Raw genomic sequence first — 24,497 nt, forward strand, 5'->3', positions numbered from 1 at the left:
CTATTGTTTATTGTCATTTAGCCGATGTTACTTTGATTTTTCAACAAGCCATCCTCCCATCCTTGTTTAGTCAGAAAATATCTGCTCTAAAAATAACATATCGTTTAATGTAGTCCTGGGTTTGGTGTTACTGCTCAACCGTGCTGTTCTCTCTGAATATTGTGTTCATTTCATGTTGGTTTGTGTTAATGACCAGCATGATAAATTTGAGTCACAAATTTCTCCTTTTATTAAAAAATAAATATAATAATAAAAAATTCAATCATTTCTTGTCTCTTTTCTTTTCTTTGCATGTAATGGTTTGGTATGCTACTGCCTCCAATGTATATATGTTTATTCTTATCGTGATAAACTATCAATATTAGGTTCCATTGGTAGAGTTAATTTTGATTATGGTATGAGATGCATTACTTGTGGATTATGCAATGTGTCTTCCTCCCAACATTTTTGAATTATTGTATGTTAATGGCTAGGTACTCCGTGTAATATAATATATTCATAAATGTATACATGTGTTATTGTTTAGTCTCATGGTCTAGCTTTGTTAATTTAGTTCATTTTGTCCTCTTTAAAAGTAATATGTCATGTTGGCCGATTAGTTTGGGGGCTGCTTGACTCTTAGTTTTTTTTTCATTTTGGATTTTCCTGAATAGCTCTCATTTCAATCGAGTTATGCCTCGTTTGTTAGTTAATCAAATTCTAATTTTGTCTCTCTCGTTTTGTTGTATGAACCTCTCCGAGTCCTCATGGACTTCTTTCCCTCCCTTGCATTTTTCTCGTTGGGCCATGGAGGCCTAACAATCTTTATTGAGTCAACCGGATCGGCGATATTGGTGTACAGGTTCCCGGAGCTGAAATACAGGGCTGGAGATTAAATTTCCAGATTCCTAAAAGCTGAAAATGGACTGATATACCTATTGTATACATCGATATACAGTCAGAAACATGCGATATACAGGTCTGAAATGACGATACAGGTGCTGAAAATTTGAAGTGGGCTGTCCACGTTCGACCTACAGTCCTATATACACAAAAAATGGATCGAAATACGCCTATATACATCGATATACCTTTGCTGTATACACAGTGGTTTTGGGAGCGAAAATGGGCTGAAGGAGGCCCAAAACGCAGCAATGGTCCCAAATTTGACATGCTCTTCCTTTCCCTCCTTTATTATTTTATTATATTTGACTAACGCCTTGATTATCTTATGATTTAACCTAATTAAATTCCTCAAGAATGGTCATTTCATGTTATTTTCGAATTAAAGTATATATATTTTATTACTTAGTTCTTATTTTAATATTAGTCTTTTCAACACTTAAATTTTTTCCCTTTAGAAAATTCCCCTCTAGTTCATTGCCCTTTAGATAAATAAAATGATAAAAAATAATAATAGTAATAAATAAGTAGGTTAAAATAAATGAGTTTTTACTTAGTTAAAATTTCCAAAATAAGTTAAAATAAATGAGTTCTTTTATTTAGTTAAAAAATTTCAAAAGATTGGTTAAAATAATTGAGTTCTTTTACTTCGTTAAACTTTCAAAATTAGTCAAAGTCATGAGTTCTTTATATGTTAAATTTTTAAAAAAGAAATTAGTTAAAATAAATGAATTCTTTTACTTAAGTTAAAATTTTAAAATTAGTCAAAATCATTTTGGTCAAATCGCTGGTCAACCGCAAGTTAGCGGGCATTCCGAGGGCCTAACACCTTTTCGGAATGTATATTGAACTTCGAACCCGTTTTCAATTGATTTTATCTGTTTAAATCTTTTGAAAACCGCAAGTATTTTTTCTTGATTTTTATTAAAAAATTAAGTGGCGATTCTGTTCTTTTGAAAATTCGATTTCTCTTAAACTATAAGTTTAATCGATTTTTCGAGAACTCAGTCATTTTCCTTGTATATATCTTTCAAAATAAAACATGTGGTTAGTGAACTTTGTGTTGCAATAGAAGAAGACATTTTGAATGACAATAAGTCATGAAGAGGTCGGATTCAATTAAATCCCCTTCGTTGAAAAATTACACTATATATACTACTATCGAACTCCTTTCAACTTCTTCATATTTGAACTCCCTGTTAAAAATCCTGATTTTGCCACTATATATACTTTTTCTATTTCATATTAGTTGATCATGTCACGACCCAAAAATAGACGTAATGACACTCGTCTTATCCCACCTAGACAAGTTAGCCCAAAACTCAACCATTACAATAAAATGCGAAAATTTTATAATCAACTCAAAAATACCCTAAAAATCTAGTTATCACGTGTACAAGCCTCTAAAGTATTATAATTTATTCAAAAGAAAAACACAAGTCTCAAATGACCCTGTTTCTAGAATAGAACAAGATCATAATTAAGGAGAAAGAAGGTCCGTTGAAATGACAAGCAACTACCTCACAAACCTCCACAAGAAGCCTTAGACAAGGAGAAGAGAAAATACCACAAAGGTTCGGGCTAATAACCTACAAAAAAAATGTAGTAGCAAGGGGTGAGTACCAAACCACACGGTACTCAACAAGTAAACCTTTAAACACAAGCTAAGGGGATAGAATACGGGTACTCCTTACACCTCAACCGAACCTCCACAACTACAACCTGCATAAAACCAGCCCAACCTAACAGTTCACAATTTACAAGCACATATCTCGACAACAACATTCTAACAATCACAGATTCTCAACAACAAGCTCAATATTCATTAATTACAACCTCTACAACTACAACCTGCTTAAAATCAGTCCAACCTAACAGCTCATAATTCACATAGCACACAGCTCAACCACAACACTCAAACAATTGCATATCCTCAATATTCATCATCAATCAAATTCCACAGAAACGAACTCACAAAGTTCCACAAAGAGGCACTCACAAGATTAGCAAAACACAATATCAAGTTCACTAATGATAAATATGTGCAATGCAATGGAATGCAATGTCAAGTATAGTGATGCATGTCTGACCTAGTGATACACACCCGCTGTCTCTCAGTCCGGGACCCATGAGGGATATATCTGTCCATGCATCCATCGCGGCGCGCGATACGACCCTCGATAATAGTAACCATCGCGGCGCCCGATACGTCCCTCGAAATATAGTATCCATCGCAGCGCCCGATACGTCCTCTTTAATTTCTTATTTTTTCTCAATGCACATAGCACTTGTCACAACCATGTCTCAGAACAATGAAAATGACATGTTCACACAAATAATAAGGAGATGACCATTTTCATAAAATTGCACAATTCACAACAACACAATCATGATACAACATCAACAATGATTCAACAAGTCTTTCAAACAATTCTCAACATATCACACAAACAATTGATCACATTGCCTTTTATTATCCCTTTTTTATCATTAGAAAATAATCAATATGTACAAGTCAACCCATCACCAAGCCTCATTACCCCCAAACACATATCACAAGGAAATACACGAATTACATACACTTAACAAGGGTTTAGAAATCCACTTGCCTCAAATAATCGAACAATCACTCCGGGAGCCTTTCCTTTTCGTTGAACTTCCAACTCAAAGCAATCTAGTCAAATAATTAACCACAATAAGATTTCCAAAACTAACAATACACATGTTACTATAGGTCTAACCTAGACCCAAAAACTCATCCCCATTCTATAATCAAGTTAACATGTAAATTCTCATATTCCAAATTTCAAGTCTAGGTTTAAGTTTCAATCTCTCCAATATTATAAATCTAATAATATGTATATAATATAATACCCCTAATATTTAATTACATATACTAATATACCAAATTTGAATCTTAAAATGATGACTAGATTTAGAGGCGTAATCAACATCCTTAACTATTGAAAACTTTACAAAAGTCTAGACTCCACCATTAATTTATTTAAATTTATCACATTGTATTCATAATGGCAATCATTGGCCAGCATCACATGAAGAATAATCACTTAGCATCCTATTTTTCTTTTCCAATTTACAAACACTATAATCCCTAACAAAAATCTTTAATTAATTCCACAACTCCAACGACAACTATGCTACAAGGGGTCTGCGTGCAATCCTATTTCCTCATCCAACATTATTTAACATACTAATTAACCATTACAACAATCACACATTACATACTATTATTCAAAGAACCCACATAAAGCAACAATTTTTCTCAATTCAATCTAATATTATAACTTTAATACGATAAGTTCATCAACACTGTCAGATCCTTACTTGCTAACTCATCTCTGCTAATAATGGACATTACTAATAGGTTATCATCATTACTAACTGACAACTAACATAAATGAAAGGATGTTATTTTTCCTTTCTTAAGTTATGCACCAAAAACTCTCAACCCTAATAATTTATTTTCCTATAAGTTCTTATTTTTCCTTTTTTAAGTTATGCACCAAAAACTCTCAACCCTAATAATTTATTTTCCTATAAGGGTCAAGTGGTATTAAACTAATTATAACTTGATCCATTAAGCAATAACTAAAATTAGTTATTTAATAATTGACCATCAATTAGTTCACTCTAGTTAAATAAATATTCAAAATTTTCAAAAATGACCTTCCGGGTCATTACATATCATCTTACTATAAACAATTGTTTCATATTAGTTGTTCACTTTACTAAATCAAGAAAACATTAATTAAAATTTTCTATTCCCTGTATTCCTTTTAGTTGTCATAGTTTCCTTTTTGAGAGTCATACGATATGAATTTTGACCAATATTTGAAGTTGCATTTTTTCATCATATTATCATGAAAAATGTTGCAACTTATAGTACTTTCCGTATAATTTTTTAATATCTAAAGTTTTATTTTAAGATATCGAATAAATGTAATTCAATTTTTTATTTGAGAATTAGTCAAATTGACTCTCGAAAAACGTAGCATGACAACTAAAAAGGAACGAATAAAGTATATTACACTTGCAATTTTTTTTAAAAAAAGTGTTCACATTTATTTGTAAAATTCCCAAGAAGTTTTTTAAGGGGTGAATCAGTAAAAATTTCTTATTTATAATTTCTTAATATGCATGTAAAAATGGAAAACGATCAACTAATATGAGACACAGAAAGTAATTGAAACTCGTTTAATCATGAGAATATGCGTGTCATTTTTAGTACACCAAACCAAAAAAAGCATACAAAATAATTTCACCATAGTTAATGTCAGCAAACTAATACCAATATTATTAAACAATACTAATAATATTAATACTCTATTCAACATTATTCTTATACACTTTACTGAACAATCCTTTTTAATTATAAATTATCTCGAAAAAAATGAAAATCTAAAAAAAAAAAATTGTTCAAACAAATAATAATATATCATGTCCTTCCAAAAAATATTTTTCCTACTGACCATACAATCGAATATCTACGGAATTATTCTAACACGAAAAGCATGTTTAACAGCTAATATAAAAAAAAAATGGCCCCACTAACTTTGGTAGTTTAAATAATTTTGAGATTCAAATTATTTGGTCGTGCGTTACTTAAAGTAGAATGTCTTTTAAAAATAATTTTTCTATCTCTATAATATTGAAATAAAGTTTATGTACACTTTATTATTTTCAGATTCAAGTATGTGAAAATTTCGCATAGAATATGTTATTGTTCACTTTATTTTATATATATATATATATATATATATATCCTTAACATTAATTACTAATTCTCCTAATTATTTTTTAAAATTCTATGTTTTCACGAAAAACAAAACATGTTTGAGAGGGGATTGGGTATTCCCACCTACCACGTTTAAATATTATTTTCTCTCACACTCTCTTTTAGCTCAAATTAATTTTTGTAATTTTTAAAAATAAATATCTTAAACTATTAGCATTTTAAAAGTTTAAGATAATTAATTATTATCTAAAACTACAAAGACATCTTCTAATTAATGATTTTATATTTAAAAAAACGTATAAAAAATAAAAAAACCACATTTCATTTGAGCCATAGTTTGTGTGAAGATTAGGTTTCCCACCTACCAATGAGTATTATCATGTATTATGTCACTTGGTGAATTTTTTCGTGATATCTGATCATGAAAATGATTTTTTTAAATTTTATTTTAAAAATAATTGAAATTGGATATGGACTTATGTTTGATCATACTTTTTTGCAATAAATAGTTATAACTTGAATACTTTGTTTAAAGTAATATGAAATTGATTCAAACATAAAATATAATTTAAATAAATCTATTTTATAAAAATATAAAAATAGGATAAATTTGAATTTAAAAATACAAATTCGTTGTCCATAACTCTTCTTATATTATAGTTATTTGACACATACAATTAAATAAAATAATATTTAAATAGCACATGCATATATATCAAATTATTTATGTAATTTATATCACGTGTTATTATGTAAAATAATATTTCCATTGAGCCTAAGGATATATTTTTCAAGTTGAATAATCATATCACGTGTTATTTCTTGTTTTTTAATAATAAGAAGACACGAAAAAGAAGAAAATATCACAATACAACCAAGTTTTGTCCATTTGATCACTAAAAGATGTTTTACTGTGTAGCTGTAAAAAAAATAAAAGAATACAATGCTATAACCAGTTGAAGTGTGTGATCATCTTGTATAAATTTTTAATTTAATTTGTTATATTATTAAAAGAAAGAAAAATGACATTAATATTTTTTGTGAGCGGTAGGTGGTCAGGGTAGGGTTAGTGATGGGTGGGATAAGGAAAAGAAAACACTAAATAATAATTTTGAGGCGTTAGGGTTGGAGAGGTGGGAGGGGGGGGGGGTGGTGAGGGTGATCAAGAGTTGGTAAGAAATTTTGCTCAGAGAAGAAGTTGGAGACTTATTATCCTTTAAGCCCTTAAGAGTTGAAATGATTATGGCCCTCCTATGGAGGGCTTTAATTCGTGCTTCAGAAATAAAGCACGGATATCTAAGACGATTTTGGTTGGGGGAAACCATGCTTGATGCATTTTGGGTCAATACATAGTAAGTATTGCTGATTGTATATATGATGCAGAATGTGGCAATGGTATTGGCATGTGCAAGTAGATTTGAAGGAAGTTGATATGCATCTATTTGAATGTGACAATGATATCAAGGATTTCTTTGAGTTTTAGCCTTTAGGTCCCTAGGGTTGGCACTTTTTTTTTTCTTTGTTGTTGTTGTTATACTAGTTGTAATTTCTTCTCAATTTTGTGATGGAAAAACTTCATGTGACTAATCTCTATTGAAGCTGAAGTTGTGGATTTGATTAATGAATTTTTCAAGTTTATTTTTGATAGATTCATGGTGGTGCATGTGTTGTATTTTTATTAACTAATAGTTTTAGTCGAAGATAACGATTTCATGGTGGTGAAGAGATAATTAGCGAGGTGGTGTTGATCTTTGACCAGAGAGGAGAGAGAGATGAAGGCGAGAGGAGAAGAGATGGTGGTCAAAATATGTATTTGATTAGGTGTACATGTATCTGACAAAATAAATACATGTATCTAATTATGAGTTCATGTATCCGATAAAGTGGACATGTGTATGAGTTAAGATTATGTGTATCTATGGAAACAAATTTCTGATGCTTGGAAAAAAAATGGGAAGAAATTTAGGGAAGAACGCGTGATGAAATGCTCCTAAATTGAAGTGTTTAACTACCTTTTATATTTAGATACACAAAATTAGATGTATCTTATTAATTAGAATGTATTTCAGTTGCATGCATCTGGATTCACCAGATACACCTGGAGACCAAAATATAATAGAAATGATAATATTGAAACTCACAAAAAGACAAATAATTAACTCTAAACTAGTGGAATTTGTGTTATTGAATTATCATGTCTAACGTTATCAAGTTGAGTTGTATATATAATTAAGAAAGAATATTATTTTTACAGTTTTATTTTAGAAACAACGTGATGAAAACTTAAATAGAAATAATATACTAATTTCTCTAACAAATTAAATTAAACTTTTCACACGAGACATGTTGGCATCTAATTTTGGTCCCATTTTTTTAAGTCCAAGTTAATATATTTAAGTTTTTTATTCTTTGAATAATTCAAAATACAATTTCTGTATTTTTAATACAATTTATCGATAATTATCCTTATTTTTCAAAATATTAGAATTTTGATTATTCTTAAGTATTATTTTTGTCACAGCCCGTTGAGTGTAAAATATTATTTAGTTTTGTTAAATCATCATTTTTCCGTTAAATTACATTTTTTATATGTCATTAATTTCATTTATTTTAGTGCAGTTTATTAATCATAACATTGCTGGAACACCAATCATAATAACATTGAAGATTAGGAAACCTTTTGAAAATAATACCCGGAGCACCAATCATAACATTGCTGGAACAACTACACAACCCCTTTTTCATTGAATTAAATGATGTCTCAGGATATATATATATATATATATATATATATATATATATATGCAACAACAACAACAACATACCCAGTGATATATATGTATATATATATATATATATATGCGGAATAGAATATTACAATTTAATCTTTCACATGGTATCGGTTGAGACATCTCTAATTTTCAAACATTTGGGTCCACATAGCTAGTCTATTTGATTTAATAGTTTTAGGAAGAGATAATTGAATAACAGTGGCGGACCTAGAATTTTGTTCAAGTTATAAATAATCATGGCAACGATCAATAATAATAATTATCAGTTTTTTTTTAAATTATATCCTTAACAAGTTATTTTGAGATGATATTCCTAACAAAAAATATACTCTATTAAATTTTTATCTACTTACAAAAAAATTTTCCACATATTTTCAATTTAACAAGCTACTTATTACTCATATATATAAGACTAAAACTATAACAATTTTGAAAACCATAAATAAATAAAAACTAGTAAAATAATAAATAAATAAAAATGCACTATCCTAACTTTCGTGTATACCAAGTAAAAAGGAAAATAAATACAAAATTTGTATACTTCTAAAAATAAAACTAAGTACTACTCATCCGTTTCATAATAATTGTTTATTTTACTAAAATTAGTTGTCCACCTTACTAAATCAAGAAAGCATTAATCAAAATTTTTATATATTATCCTTGTAATTAATTCTTTTTGAAAGTGTTCACATTTATTTGTAAAATTCGCAAGAAGTTTTTAAGGGGTGTATTAGTAAAATTATTTTCTTCTTAATGATTTCTTAATATGCATGTAAAAAAGAAAATGATAAAATAATATGGATCGGAGAGAATATTTAAAACTATGAACTTATTGTCTAAATTATTGACAATTTTACAAATACAAACATAAAAAAAAAAAAAAAAAACTTAACTAATAAATTTAGAATATTACTGTTGTTATTTCACGTGAACTAAAAGTCTAGATCTATAATAGTCTACATTTATTAGTTAATTTTAAAAAGGAAAAGTATCAAGAAAGTCACATGAACTAGAAGTCTAGATCTATAATAGTCTACATTTGTAAATGTCGTAATGATAAAGACATTTGGCACAAAATATCCTAAAAATAATAACATTTGACACGAAATGTTATTTAAACAATCACATTAAATATAAATGTCAACAATATTATGACATTTGTTTCAAATGTCATATCATTTGACGCTAAGTACCAACATTTACACCTAATGTTGAAAATTAAGATTTTTAAAATTATTTTGTCACTCTTTATATTAAATTGTAGAACAAAATTATTGAATGCTTACAAAATAAAAGTAGTAAATTTTTTATATTGGCAAAAATTTAATTCTAATGTGACAATTTATAAAGGTCACAAATAAACGTCGTAAATCGTTTTTCAAAAATAATTTAAATATCAAAAAATTTAAGTGACATTTTATATATGTCGTGAATAAATATCGCTTATTAATTATCGATATTTTTTTAAATGTCGGAAAATTCTCGACAATCAAATGTCAGTAAGTAGTTTTGCAACATTTAAACAGCCTAATACGACATTTACAACAAAAGAAAATGAAGTGATAAATAAAGGGTCAATTGAGTATTATTCACTACAAAGAAAATGAAGATACAACCTTAAATAACATGTGCATCAACAAAAGTTCTGATGGAGTGATAAATATTTCTTTATTTTTAATTAAAGATCACGAATTTAAGCTTTACCTTCTAATATAAAATTTTTCGACGCGAATCTGAACTCAATCACCATTCAATGTGATACCAAACACTGATGAAAAAAAAAATGTTACACGTGCATTGAATTCTCAAGAAAAACAAGTGTGGTGTCAATTGACTTTCGTAAACAAAAATTTGGAGTGTATTGATTAAACAGCTACTTTGATAAACGACAAAAAAAATGATCTAACACTGTTAAGATAAAAGAATACTATAATAATATGCTCGTTATATCATAGGATACTCACTTTTAAGTCTTTTTCTCAGTCCATATATCAAAATATCTAAAACAATCTTATTTTATCTTATAATATAAAATCATTTTGAATATTAACACAAATTTGAAGAGAATAGAATGTATATAAATATTATTTTATGTTGTAATATAGAAATAAAGGTTTTTATTTTATAAATCCTCAATCAAACAAGTTAAATAAATCTGGATATTAAAACGAAAAATAAAAATATTAGTCAGCTGATAATATGAGTATATGACTTCTCATTTCCTTCGGTACTTTTTTTATTGTGCATTTTTCCACAATTTTTTTTCAAGTACCACTCAAACTTTACATTTTCTCTTCATTTGGTTTCATTTAAAGCTTTAAATGACAATTTGAGTCCCACAATGTCTAAAAGTTAGTGGATCCTAGTACAAGTTTCTAGGGCATCTCCAACTCAAACACCAAATTTTACATCAAATTTAGTGTCAGCACTATTTTTTGTGTGATTAACTCTAATCCACTGCACTAAATTTTATGCCAAAAAAGAATATTTTTCTCTCTCTTCATTATTATATTATTATTTTTTTTTTCATTTATATTTTCTTATTTCATAAAACAAATTCTTTCTAAAACATTCAATATATAATTCATGGTGAATGTCAATTACTACTTTGTTGAATGTTTATTATTTACGGTTATTTTTAAGTACATTGTATTATTTGTTTGAAAATTTATATGTTTGCATTTTTAATTTTTGTGAAGGTTAATTGTAGTTATATCCAATTATAATTTATAGTAGAATTAACATAAATTTAATTTTTAAAAAAAAGTCATATATAGAAAAATTAATTTATAAAAAAGCTAAATTTTATATCTAAAATTAATATTATAAAAGTATTACATAAAAAATAATTAAATATACAAGAGATTTAATTAAAACATACAATTTATATAATTAATTAAAAATTTGTGTAATGAAATAATAATAAAATATTCAAAAAGTGAATTTCTGTGATGAATAGTGTTACACCAAATATGGTGTAACACTATTCATACACCAAAATGGTATTTTACCTTTGTTATTTTACCTTTTTGAACATTTTTACCCTTTTGACTTTAATATCTTTTAACTAAAAAGTGAAAAAAAGATTAGTTTATTTTAAAATAAAAAAGATATTATAAACTATTTAATTTTCTAGCCAAATTTTGGCCATTTAGCATTATCCATTTTTAATTAACTCAATTAATTGTTAGGGTAATCAACATGATGATAATGAATTTGTTAATTGAGGTTATCATTTAATTAGACCGTTAAAGATAAGGGCAAGAAAAAAAAAACCAAAAGATTGACGTCAGGGACATTTTATGCCTGAGTAGGTAGATAAAGAGTAATTTGTACCAATTCGCATAATTGAGAGCTATTTTATGCCCTTTTCCGTTATTATTATTATTATTATTATTATTATTATCATCATCATCATCATCATTTTACATTATGGGTGTGTTTGGTATGTTTTCAATTTTCTCATGTTTGGTTGGGTTAAATGTTATGGAAAATGTTTTTTAAATCAACACATTTTCCTCAAATTTAAGAAAAATGATTTCCCTTCAAAACTTAAGGAAAACATTTTCCAAAACTCTCTTCCAACTTCAAATTACAATTTTTTTTTTGGTTGTAAAAATTAATTTATTTTGTCCCTACCCTCAAACCAGCCCCCATAAAAAAATAAAATTTAAAGCTTGTTTTTTAAAATGTTTTTAACTAGACACCTACCACCAGCTCCCCTCCAAAAAAAATAAAATTAAAAGTTGTTTTTAAAAGATATTTCTAATTTCAATTTTTTATTTTTTTACCCCCACCCCACTCCCTACCAGCCCCCCACCCACCTCCTACCAGCCTCCCCACTCCCCCAAAAAAATTTAAGTTTGTTTTTAAAAAATATTTTCAACTTCAAAATTTCATTTTTTCACCATACCCTCGACCCCCCCCCCCAACCCACCCACCCCCTACCATCCCCCCACCCTCCAAAAAATATTTTAAGTTTGTTTTTAAAAAATATTTTCAACTTCAAATTCTTATTTTTTTCACCCCTACTCTCGATTCCACCCTCAGAGAGAAAACATTTAAGTTTGTTTTTAAAAAATATTTTCAATTTCAAATATTATTTTCTATTCTAGTAAAAATAAAAGATATTTCTCAAAAACATTTTTCATTCATAAACCAAACACTAAAAATCTTTTTCGAAAAATATTTTCTATTCACCAACCAAAGAAAATAAATAAAAAATCTACTTGTTTTCCAGGAAAACATTTTCCTTCGTACCAAAGACACCCTATAAGTAGCTGCATTTTCCCCAAATGTTTCCAAGTGAAAACTTAAACACTTTAATACAATACATCAAATTTTGTTGGATAATGTTTTCTCGTCACTCATATTTGGTAGTCCCTACACAAACCTCCGTCGTAAACTTCCCGGCATCCATGTCTCCACCATCCACCGCCGTTGTCTACGACCAACACGGCCCTCCCGACACCGTCACAAGGTCCGTTCTAGATTCACAATGTCCTCCTACCACCACCCCTACGTTGTAAAAAATTATACTATATATATACCGTTAATTTTTTTATTTATATATAGTAAATGTTTATTTTATTTTTTTATATTTTAAATTACGTTAGTGAAAATTCTAATTCCAACAGGGTTACGAAGATTCCACCGGTGGAGATGAATGAGAACGAGGTGTGCGTGAAAATGCTTGCAGCTCCCATCAATCCCGCCGATATCAACAGAATAGAGGGTTAATTCCATTAAATTCTCTTTTTCTCCTTTATATATATAAATAATATCAGTGTTACAAGAAAAATAGAATGAAAAAAGAATATTTTTCAATCTAATAGTTGATATAGTAATTACTAGGTTGTAGGTTTAATTAATTTCAATAAAGGAAAAAATACTTTGTGATTTCTTCGAAGGAAAATTACACTATATGAAGTTGTGCTTGGTTATATTTTTTCTAAAGAATAAGATTGAATGTACATAAAAAGTGAAAAATGAGTTTAAAAAACTATTGCTAGTAGAATATGTCAAAGGAAAATTACACTATATGAAGTTGTGCTTGGTTATATTTTTTTCTAAAGAATAAGGTTGAATGTACATAAAAGTGAAAAATGAGTTTAAAAAACTATTGTTAGTAGAATATGTCAGACATTTCATGAGATTAGTCTTGTTGAACAGGGTTATCTGTTATCTATTGTTAGTAAAATATGTTAGGCATTTTATGAAATTAGTTAAGGTGTGCATAAACTAGCTATCATTTTGGTTGTGGGGGTGGGGGGGATTCATGAAGTTGTGATTGGTTATATTTTTTTCTACAGAATATTCGAATAATCTTCAAGGTTGAGTGTACATAGATATAACATGAAAAGTGAAAAATGAGTTTAAAAAACATATTATAGGCCGTTTTCCAAATTTAAAATACAATTTCAAGTTAAATATATAACTTCCATAATTGAGAAAAAGAAGTTAATAAAAAAGTGAATAATTTTTATGATAGAGTCCTTAATTTTACTAATAATTGCATATCAGGAGTGTATCCAGTACTGCCACCAACACCTACAATAGGGGGATGGGAAGGTGTTGGAGAAATACATTCTGTGGGCTCTGCTGTTATGGCTTTTTTCCCTGGAGATTTGGTTATTCATGCAGCTTATCTTTCAGGTAATTATTCAAACTATAGCTATATTAGATAATTACGTGTCAAATTATCATGAAATAGGATTTAAGTTACAAGTTTAGCTAGTATTCTCAATAACTTTAGTTCAAATCTTATAAATGATTATGACATAAGAATTAAATTCAGAACATGAGATTCTGTACCAAGAACATTGGCTTTTCATGTCAATCTTATGTGCAATCATCTTTGTTTAGTTTACTATTTAACGTCCTCCCAGTCCCACTACAATAAAAAAATATTTTAACGGATTGCCGCTAAAAATACATATTTAGTGGCAATTAAGTTATTATCATTAATTAATTATTGTTAGAGAACGTTTGTGATGTAGTGACCCTAGTTATATAGGTACAACCCAAAAGCTTCCTCTTTCATATTGATGAAAGCGCTAGACACATAAAAAATTCTGATTTTCCTTCCCAAAAGCGCATTTACAAAATAAAAAAAAACTCGTAAAATTCAAATTTTGAACTCGTAGTTTTATGTCTTTTATGTTCCAGGGACATGGCAAACCTATGTGGTAGAAGATCAAAGTTTATGGTACAAAATAGACAAAAACACTCCAATTGAATATGCTGCCACTATTTCTGTTAATCCTTTGAGTGCCTTGAGAATGCTTGAGGACTTTGTGGCTTTAAAATCAGGTTTATTATTTAAATTTCCTAATTAAAAACATGTTTAATTATTTTAATTTGATTTAAAAATTAATTAGTTTTTTTCGATTAAACAGGGGACACAATTGTTCAAAATGGAGCTACAAGCATAGTAGGGCAATGTGTTATTCAATTAGCTCGAATTCGTGGAATTCATAGCATTAATATCATAAGAGATAAACCTGAATCTGATAAAATTAAAGAAAAATTAATTAAACTTGGCGCTAATAAAGTATTTACTGAAAGTGAACTCGAAGTCAAAGGTGTCAAAAATCTCCTGGTATGAATTTAACTTTTATATACGAACAATATGATTATTTTTTAAATAATCAACGAGTATATATATATATATATTTTTAATATGTTGTAACGATCGATGATGTGTTGTAGGGTGATATACCTAAACCTAGTTTAGGTTTGAATTGTATTGGTGGAAATGCAGCTAATATGGTGGTAAAATTCTTAAAGTGAGATACTTTTTTTATTTTTTTAAATATTGTTTTCTTCTAAGTTAAAGTTTTTACTTTTTTTTTGGTTAAATATTGAAGATATACAATATTTTTATTTTTATTTTTAAGGCAAGGTGGTACTATGGTTACATATGGAGGGATGTCAAAGAAGCCAATTACCATATCTACTCCATATTTTATATTCAAGGTTAGTTTTCAAATGATCAATTATGAAATTTAAACACTAAGTAATTCTTTGGATCATATATTGAACGGCTATGAGTATATCGAAATTAATATCTACGTACACTTTATTTATTTCAAACTTGACCATTTGTAGATCACTGAATATGTTGTTATATATTGAATTATCTTCTTTTTTTAAAGGATATTTCATTGAAAGGATACCTGTTACAAGAAAAGAATTTAGATGAAGCACAATATAGGTGTTCGATTGATCATCTATTGGCCCTCGTTCGTGCTGGGATATTGCAATATGAGTACAATTTCTTACTCTCTCGAACAATTAATTTTGTAATTTTTTATAAATTTATTTTAAATTTATATATATAATTTTACTAAAAAAGAAGAAGTTATTTTGAATTTAAAATGAACAAATAGCAATATTGATTTTTTTTTTTAAAATTTATTACAGGATGGAGATGGTACCTTTTAAAGATTTTCATGTAGCTCTTGAAAAGGCAATGGGGAAACAAGGAAGTCAAAGGAAACAAATTCTAAAATTTTAAAATATGTTAAGTAATAAATAATTGTAACAATAAGAAAAATATTTTTCCCCTGAGTTTGGGGATATATTTTTCAAGTTGAATTTCGTAATTTCATTTCTCCCTTCATCATTTGATTTTACGCATCTAGTTTATTATCCATGCTAATAAGTATTAGTATATTTTTAATATAAATATTTAAAATTCAATATTAGATATTATATTAATTATTATTGTTAACAAAAAAAAGGTTTAAATATATCATTAAATTTTGAAAAAGATACATTCATGTCATCCGTTAAAAGTTTGGCTCATATCTATGTCATTTTCGTTTGAGAAAAAGCTCATTTATGACATTATTTGTTAACTTAAACCAATTCCATTTTACAAAACTATTTTTTACACGCGGTCAATTATGAAAAAACCATTTTTTACACGTGGTCAATTATGATTCAGCCACATCATTAGTTAAATTATTTTTTTAAAAGGGAAAAGCCTCAAATATGTCATCAAACTTTGAGAAAAGGTTCATATATGTCATCCGTTCAATGTTTGGTTCATCTATGTTATTTCAATTGACAAATAATGGCATAGATGAGATGTTTCTCAAACGAAAATGGCATAGATAAGCTAAACTCTTAATAGATGACATAGATAAGCTTTTTCTCAAAATTTGATGGCATATTTGAGTTTTTTAAAATTAATATGTTACATTCTCTCATCAATTATTATAATATTTTTGGTTTGAATTTATATATAATTATTACTCCATGAACAGGTTGTCTAAGTCATTAGGTACTCTCTCAGTTTCAATTCGTATGTGCTACTTTTCATTTTTATTCGTTTAAAAAATGAAAAAAAAAAAACTCTTTTATTTATTAGTAACTGTACTCTTTGATTTTTAATTTTTCACGTAACATTTAAGATCACAAGATTCAAAAAAAAATTATTTAAACTTTGTGTCAAGTAAAAATATGACAAACAAATTGAACTAGAAAGAATATACTTCCTAGATCAGTTCACTTTTACTCGTCATTTTTCACATATCAAGAGTAAATAATTATTTTTCCATGTTTTGCCTTTAGTGTTAATTACTTTTTTCCCAAATCATTTTTCAAGATTTAATACTAATTATCAATTAATAGGGGTAATATGCTAATTAAAATATCATGTCAATTTTTATTTTTTTTAATGAGTGTATCATATCCAAATTTGACAAATAAGGGTAGGTGACGAAAAAAGAGAAACGCGAAAGCGTATTACAAGGTTGGAGTATCATCAATCACTCACTAACAAAGTGAAAATTCGTATAATCAACTAACTAAGCTATACTAAGATTCTCCGCTCTCTTACTTAAATACAAGTTAGAATGCGAGTTTTGTTTACAGTTTCTTATTGAGCTAGCCAAATTCAAGTTAAATTATCTTACTTTGATCAAGTTGCTAAGAAAACACGTCCCTTTTGTTCTATTTTATCCCAAAAACAACTTTTCCATTACTAATTCTATGGTACAACAACTTGAAGATTTTGATGAAAATAAATATTTAATTTGTCAAGATCAAGGTGTTACAATATATTGATAAAAGCCAAGGTCAATATTTTTCACATGTAAATTCTTGCTTTAATAACAACAAGAAAACAAAGAAAAAAATCACAAGTCTTGTCGATTTCACTAAAAAGATGTTTCAATACTTAGCTGTAAAAGAAATATACAATGCTATAATGTATGTGATAGTGTCGTGTAAAAGCTTAATTTAATTTGTTATATAGTCCTTCGGGATGACTCAGTTGATTTGGAGGATAGTCCATCACACAGATGATTCGGGATCGACTTCCCCTCAATGTTTTCTAAGTCGAGCATGTTGCATAAAACTTGTCTAGTACGATTTACATCATGTGGTTTGTAGGCTATTACCACATAGTGACTATCTGAAGGACAGAGGGTCATGTAACAAAGGTTATAACAGCTGAAAGTTATACAAGTCCTAGAAAGAAAAGAAATTAATTACTATATTATTTATGTTTATTTAATTATGTTTTCATCATGCTTTATCTAATACAAAACTATATATAAAAAAGTTTACTTGATTATTTAATCAACACTTTATTTGGACAAACTTTGAAAACGTTACACTACAACAAAAATAATTTTTAGCGGCAATAAATAGACACATTAATAAAGAGTGTTAAAATCTTTAACGACATTAGTTAAGTTATTGGCACAAGAGACGAACAAAGATGATACAATAAGAAGAAAAGCAGAGAGAAACTTAAGTATTTCTTATTTCTCATAAAACTACCGTACAAGATTATAAATAGCACTTGGAAAACAACAAACTAAGAGAGAAAATAGGGCACCATCCCATGACCTGCTAATTGACTAACTGCAACTAAATTAGGACTCCTAATGCTAATAAACTGTCACGCCCCGAGCTACCCCTGAGACGCGGACACGGGACCTAGGACCACAAGTGATCCCAAGCTAACCCTGCTGGCATGATCATGAGCATACTAAAGATAATAAACTGATGCGGAAGCTAATTCATAAATAAATCTGAAAAGATGGGGAATACCTATATACTGTAACTGAATATATCAAATTTGAGAGTTTAATACAAAAGAAATATCAAACTCAAAACACTAAGTTGAATCTAACTATGTCTGAAATAAGCCTCTAAACTGACTAGAAATGTTGGGACATGCCCCAACTAGATCTAGCAAAACTGAAACTAAAGACTAAAAGCGATAAAGATAAACATGTCACTAGTCCTCGAAGAATGAGGACTCACCACTGATGCTGCTGAACTGAAGATCGAGAACCGATCTAAGCGTGATCTGGATACTGAGAACCTGAACCTACATCACGAGAAGATGTAGCGCACGTATGCGTCAGTACTTGAAAGGTACTGAGCAGGCAGGATAGAGTAAAGCTGAAAGAACATATAACTGAACAAAGCAATAAAGCAATGAAATAATCTGAACATGATATAGATACTGAATACTGAGCTACCTGAATGCAATAACCAATTTATAACATACTGACTGAATACTGAATGAACTGTAAATTTGGTCAATGCAATAGAGTCTGACTGAACTGTGGGAGCTACTAATAATCGACATAAAACCACATGAGCTAAATGTGGAGTCCGATGTATACGCCCCATCGAGAGGACCCAATATACCCTGCCAGAGGTATAGAGGCATGCTGGCGTGATCACTAAACTGATGTTGCCCACATAGGGGACTTACACCTACGTGGCTCGTAGTTCTGGGACTATATGGGTACGCTGAAACCCTAGTCCAACTCGGTATTATGCTACTCCCAATGAATTAAGTGGTTAACTAGTTATGACTGAATTTCTGTAAATACTGGATAGCTCGAAACTGAACATGCAAACTGAGAATGCAACAATTAATCTGATAATGATGCATTCATAAACTGAGGCATGTATAACTGAATACTGAAATATCTGACCTAGCATGTGTAATTCAAGAACTAAAGAAATAAATAGCTAGGGTTCTGAAATTCATGCGATAAACTGAGCAATACCATGATAATTTGATTTGGAACATTTAAATAACTAATTCATGATGATCTGCTATAATTCTAGAAACCCTAGGTCTGTTCATAATCATGGAATCAAGAATCTGACTGAATTCTAGGGACCTAATGGGCGAAAGGAACCCACTAGTGAAATCCCACATACCTGGTAACGAATTACACAGAGAAATCTTTCGATTTTGGGGCTGGAACTGAAGAAACCTTGTTGCGTTCTTGAACTAGGGTTCTTGACCTTTTTCTCTTTTCTTGCTTCTAATTCTTCTAAGTTTGATTAATTATTTGACTTAGGTAAGTTCTAGTTATGTTTCTAGGCTTAAGCTGATTAAAATCTCATGATTTAGGGTCTAAACGACGTATCTTAGGGGTTAAACGAAATAGGAAAAGACCAAAAGACCCCTGAATTAACTGCTGTCGGAGTGATCGACGGAATGGACTGACGGTCCGTCGATTGGGTCCGTAGGTCGAGTCTGCCCGACAGGGCTTCACTAAAACGAGAATAACTTTTTACTTGGAGGTCGGAATTTAGTAAATTTGGTGGCGTTACGAAGATAATTCAATTATCTATCTAACCATAGGTAATGGGACACATAATTCATTTTGTGCTAAAAGTTATGACCATCTGAAGTTGACCCATCAATATTTTTCATCTAACTAGGTGCTAACCTTCGATCTACGGTCAGACCTACGGACCGTGGATCGAATGACGGTCCGTGCTGGTCAACCGTAGTTCGGGACTGAAGCTGGGCTTTTGGGGCATCGATCCACGAACACAAACTACGGTCCGTGACCTGACCTACGGACCGTGAGTCCATCTACGGTCCGTGGATAGTGTCCATGAGTGCCACCTGTAACACCAGAAATCTGAAATATCTATTTTCGGATACGGGGTGTTACATAAACTGAATACGTAAAAGGCTCCTAACAACACTGACAGTAACTTAGTGACATTTGAATCAGTCAATTAACACTTCCCCTTGATTCAAAATCACACACTCCCAACTGCAACCTGAAAAATTCATGCTTAGCCTGAGGAAGAGACTTCGTAAATATATCTGTTGCCTGCTCGTTTGTGCCGCAGAATTTCAGCACTATTCTTTCATCAGCTACCAATGTCCGGATGAAGTGATATTGTACATCAATGTGCTTGGTCCTCCCATAAAAAAAGGGATTCTTTGCCATAGCAATTGTTGATTTGCTATCAGAAAAAATCTCAGTAGACTCCTTTTGCTCGTAACTAAAATCTGCAAGTAGTTTCCGGAGCCATAAAGTTTGTTGTGCTGCTAAACTTGCTGTTGTATACTCCGCCTCAGACGTTGACAGAGCTACTGTCTCCTGCTTCTTTGAACTCCATGTCACTGCTCCAGAACCAAGCTGAAACAATTAACAGAAGTACTTTTTCGATCGTCCAAACAACCTGCATAATCACTATCTGTATAGCCAACCAATATGAAATTTGATACTTTAGAATACCAAATACCAAAGTTTGTCGTTCCAGCAACATAACGAAGAATTCTTTTTGCAGCACCTAAATGTTGCTTTGTCTGACTCTGCAAAAATCTGGACACAACACTAACAGAAAAGGCAATGTCAGGTCTAATGTGTGTTAGATAATTTAAGCCACCAACTAGACTTCTAAACAATCTTGGATTTGTTTTCTCAGTTCCATCTGCACACTGCAACTTTTCATTGATATTCATAGGCGTAGCTGCTGCTTCACAATTCAGCATACAAAATTTTTCCAAAAGATCCTTTGCATATTTCTTTTGAGAAATAAAAATTCCATCTTTATCTTGGATTACTTCAAGCCCCAAAAAGTATTTCAGTAAACCCAAATCAGTCATCTCATAGTTTCTCATCATACTAGACTTGAAATCATCAACTAAAGACTTTGAGGAACCAAAATAAATCATATCATCAACATAGAGACAAACTACCAAATATTTTCCATTACCTTGCTTCTTTAAGTACAATGTGGATTCATTTTCACTTCTCTTGAATCCGCTATCCTGAAAGAATGAATCAATTTTGTTGTACCACGCACGCGGAGCTTGCTTTAGCCCGTAAAGAGCTTTTCTTAGCTTGTAGACTTTGTTCTCATTGCCATTAATAACAAAGCCCTGAAGTTGTGAAACATAAACCTCTTGTTCTAGATCACCATTCAAAAAAGCGAACTTCACATCAAATTGATACACGGGCAAACACAATTGTGCAGCCAAAGCCAAAACAACTCTCACTGTTTCAAATCGTGCAACATGAGAAAAAGTTTCTTCAAAATCTATACCTTGTTGTTGTGAATATTCTTTTTGCCATGAGACGAGCTTTATGTTTTTGAATGCTACCATCTTCATTGCACTCTGTTCGAAATACCCACTTGAGCCTATCACGTTCCTTCCTTCAGGTGAATCAACTAACTGCCACGTAGATTCTTTCAATTGCTTGCATCTCTTCTACCATAGTATTCTTCCATTCAGATTGTTCTGACGCTTCTTCATAACAAACAAGATCTGAAACAAGCAAAGCAAATTGACAAGAAGTATTTACATTGTTAGGATATCTAGGATTTGGTTTCTTTTCTCTTGTTGATCGTTTTGGTGGAATTGGCTCATCAGAAGACTCGTCAAGTGTTGCAGTTGTTGTTGGTGCACTAGGCAAGTTTCAAGAAGTAGGATCTGGTGCTGCAGGTTCTTCATCAGTAGATAACAATTGGAGATTTGATCTCAAATTCCCAGAATTAAAGTTTCAAGAGACATCCCCATTAAACACAACATTTCTACTTATGATCTCTTTGCCACTTATGGGATTATATAAACGATATGCTTTGGATTGAAGACTATAGCCAACGAAAATACATTTTTCAGATCTTTCATCAAGCTTCGAATGAAAATTAACCAAAGCATATGTTATACAACAAAAAATTATTAAGTGGCTTACCTGTGGCTTCTTACCATTCCAAGCTTCAAGAGGTGTCGTGTTCCAAACACTTTTGTTGGAGATATGTTTAAAAGATAAACAGCGGTTGCAACAGCTCTTCCCCAAAAGTAATCTAGTAGACCCTTTGCTTTCAGCGAGCTTCTAGCTATTTCCACTATCGTTCGGTTCTTTCGTTCGGCCACACCATTCTGCTCCGGTGTGTATGGTGTTGTAAGTTCCCTGTGAATTCCATTCTTATCACAAAAGACATTAAATTCTTTAGACAATAATTCACCACCTCTATTGGTACGGAGTGATTTTATCTTCTTGCCACTTTGATTCTCTACTGATGCTTTAAATTTCTTGAAATTCTCAAAGGTTTCTGATTTGAATTTCAAGAAATAAAGCCAGCTAAAAGGGCTGTAATCATCAGTAAACATTAAAAAATACTGACTTCCACCGAGGAATTTCGTTTTCATTGGCCTACACAAGTCAGCATGCACAAGTTCAAGACAAGTTGTTGTCCTCCATGATTTTCCTACCGAAAATGATTTCCTAGCTTGCTTCCCATAAATACATCCTTCACACAAGTCAAGTTCATTGATTTTTGGCAAGCCAATAACCATATCTTTTTGAACCAAAAGTTTCAACCCATTAACATTCAAATGCCCATAACGTAAGTGCCATAGATTAGTCTCATTCTTTCTTTTGACAACTAAGGCAATATTTTCAACGCTTGAAATATCAAGGGGAGACATTTTATTTTTAGTCATAGATACATGAGTTATGGTGCATCCAGATTTCTTATCTTTAATATCACATGCTTGATCATCAAACACAACTGAGTACCTACTAGTCATCAATTGGCCAACACTTAACAGGTTGTGAGCCAAAGTGGGAACATATTTCACGTCATATAAAAGTTTCACATTACTTGGACAGTTTTAATCTCAACAATACATTTCCCTTCAACGTGCACTTGTTTGTCATCTCCTAGCCGCACCTCGCTTTTCTGTGACTTATCAAGATCTCTAAATAGAGACTTTGAACTTGACATGTGATTGGAGCATCCGCTAACAATGAACCACACAGCATTCGCACTTTCAGTTATTGGGGAATGAGTCATAAACAACTTACTTTCTTCTTCCACATTTTGAGTGAAATTGGCTTCCTTCTGCTCGTCTTTCTGCTTCGTCCAACAATCAACTTCTTTGTGGCCAAATTTCTTGCAGTATCGGCATTGAATATTGCTCTTGTACTGACGAAATTCACCAACTTGGTTTCTACCTCTGCCGCTACCATCACAGCCTCGACCATGAAAATTTCCTCTGCCATGTCTACGTCCTGTTGAGTTTTATGTTTTTCCCTTACATCCAAAATCCCCTTTAACCTGAAATGCCTTCTCTTGAACTTTCTCACGAGACCTATTTAGCCTATCTTCATGAGCTAGCAAGGAACTCATTAATTTATCGAAAGAATAGGTAGATAGGTCCTTAGTTTCCTCAATTGCAGTAACAACATGCTCAAATTTGGTGGTTAAACTTCTCAACACTTTAGACACTACAATCTGATTAGCAATTTTCTCACCATAGGACCTCATCCTATTAACAAAGCAGATGTTCTAGACAAATATCCTTGCACATATTCGTTTTCATTCATGAATAATGTTTCAAAATCACGTCGGAGAGTTTGTAATTTAACAGTAATTACCTTATCATCTCCAAAGTACTCTTGCTTGAGGATCTCTCATGCTTGTTTGGAAGTCTCAGCTGGTGATATGCGAGGAAAAATTTCATCATCAAGAGCCTGTTGGATCGTGAATAGAGCTTTTGAGTCTCTCTTCCGATGTTCTCTCAGCTGGTTTGCATTCCCTTCTGGAATTCCAGTCTCAACTACATCCTAGAGTTCTTGAGACTTGGAAAGAGTCTTCATCTTAAGACACCAAAACTGATAATTCTCCCCTCTGAAAATTGGAATCATGGGTTGCGACAATGCTGTTGTACCGTTCCCTGCCATGGAAATATTTTGCTTTCTTCAAAAAGATCTCACAATATTTCACTCTTTTTTTTTCCTCTTACTTTACCAATCCCTACTTGAGGA

The 24,497-nt window shown here is 30.7% G+C and overlaps 1 protein-coding gene across 1 annotated transcript; it reads left to right on the plus strand.

Annotated features, from left to right (window-relative positions):
* The first annotated feature begins 13,975 nt into the window (after positions 1–13,975).
* LOC125820052 (enoyl-[acyl-carrier-protein] reductase, mitochondrial-like) lies at positions 13,976–16,067 on the plus strand. Its single transcript, XM_049499470.1, has 7 exons — positions 13,976–14,085; positions 14,599–14,742; positions 14,829–15,031; positions 15,142–15,218; positions 15,330–15,408; positions 15,588–15,700; positions 15,856–16,067. Exons 1-7 carry the CDS (start codon positions 14,037–14,039, stop codon positions 15,947–15,949), a joined length of 759 nt encoding a protein of 252 aa, XP_049355427.1. The 5' UTR covers positions 13,976–14,036; the 3' UTR covers positions 15,950–16,067.
* Positions 16,068–24,497: the final 8,430 nt, after the last annotated feature.

This window comes from Solanum verrucosum, unplaced genomic scaffold, assembly GCF_900185275.1.
Source record: "Solanum verrucosum unplaced genomic scaffold, falcon-dt-bn FXZP01000229.1, whole genome shotgun sequence".
NCBI classification, from domain to species: domain Eukaryota; kingdom Viridiplantae; phylum Streptophyta; class Magnoliopsida; order Solanales; family Solanaceae; genus Solanum; species Solanum verrucosum.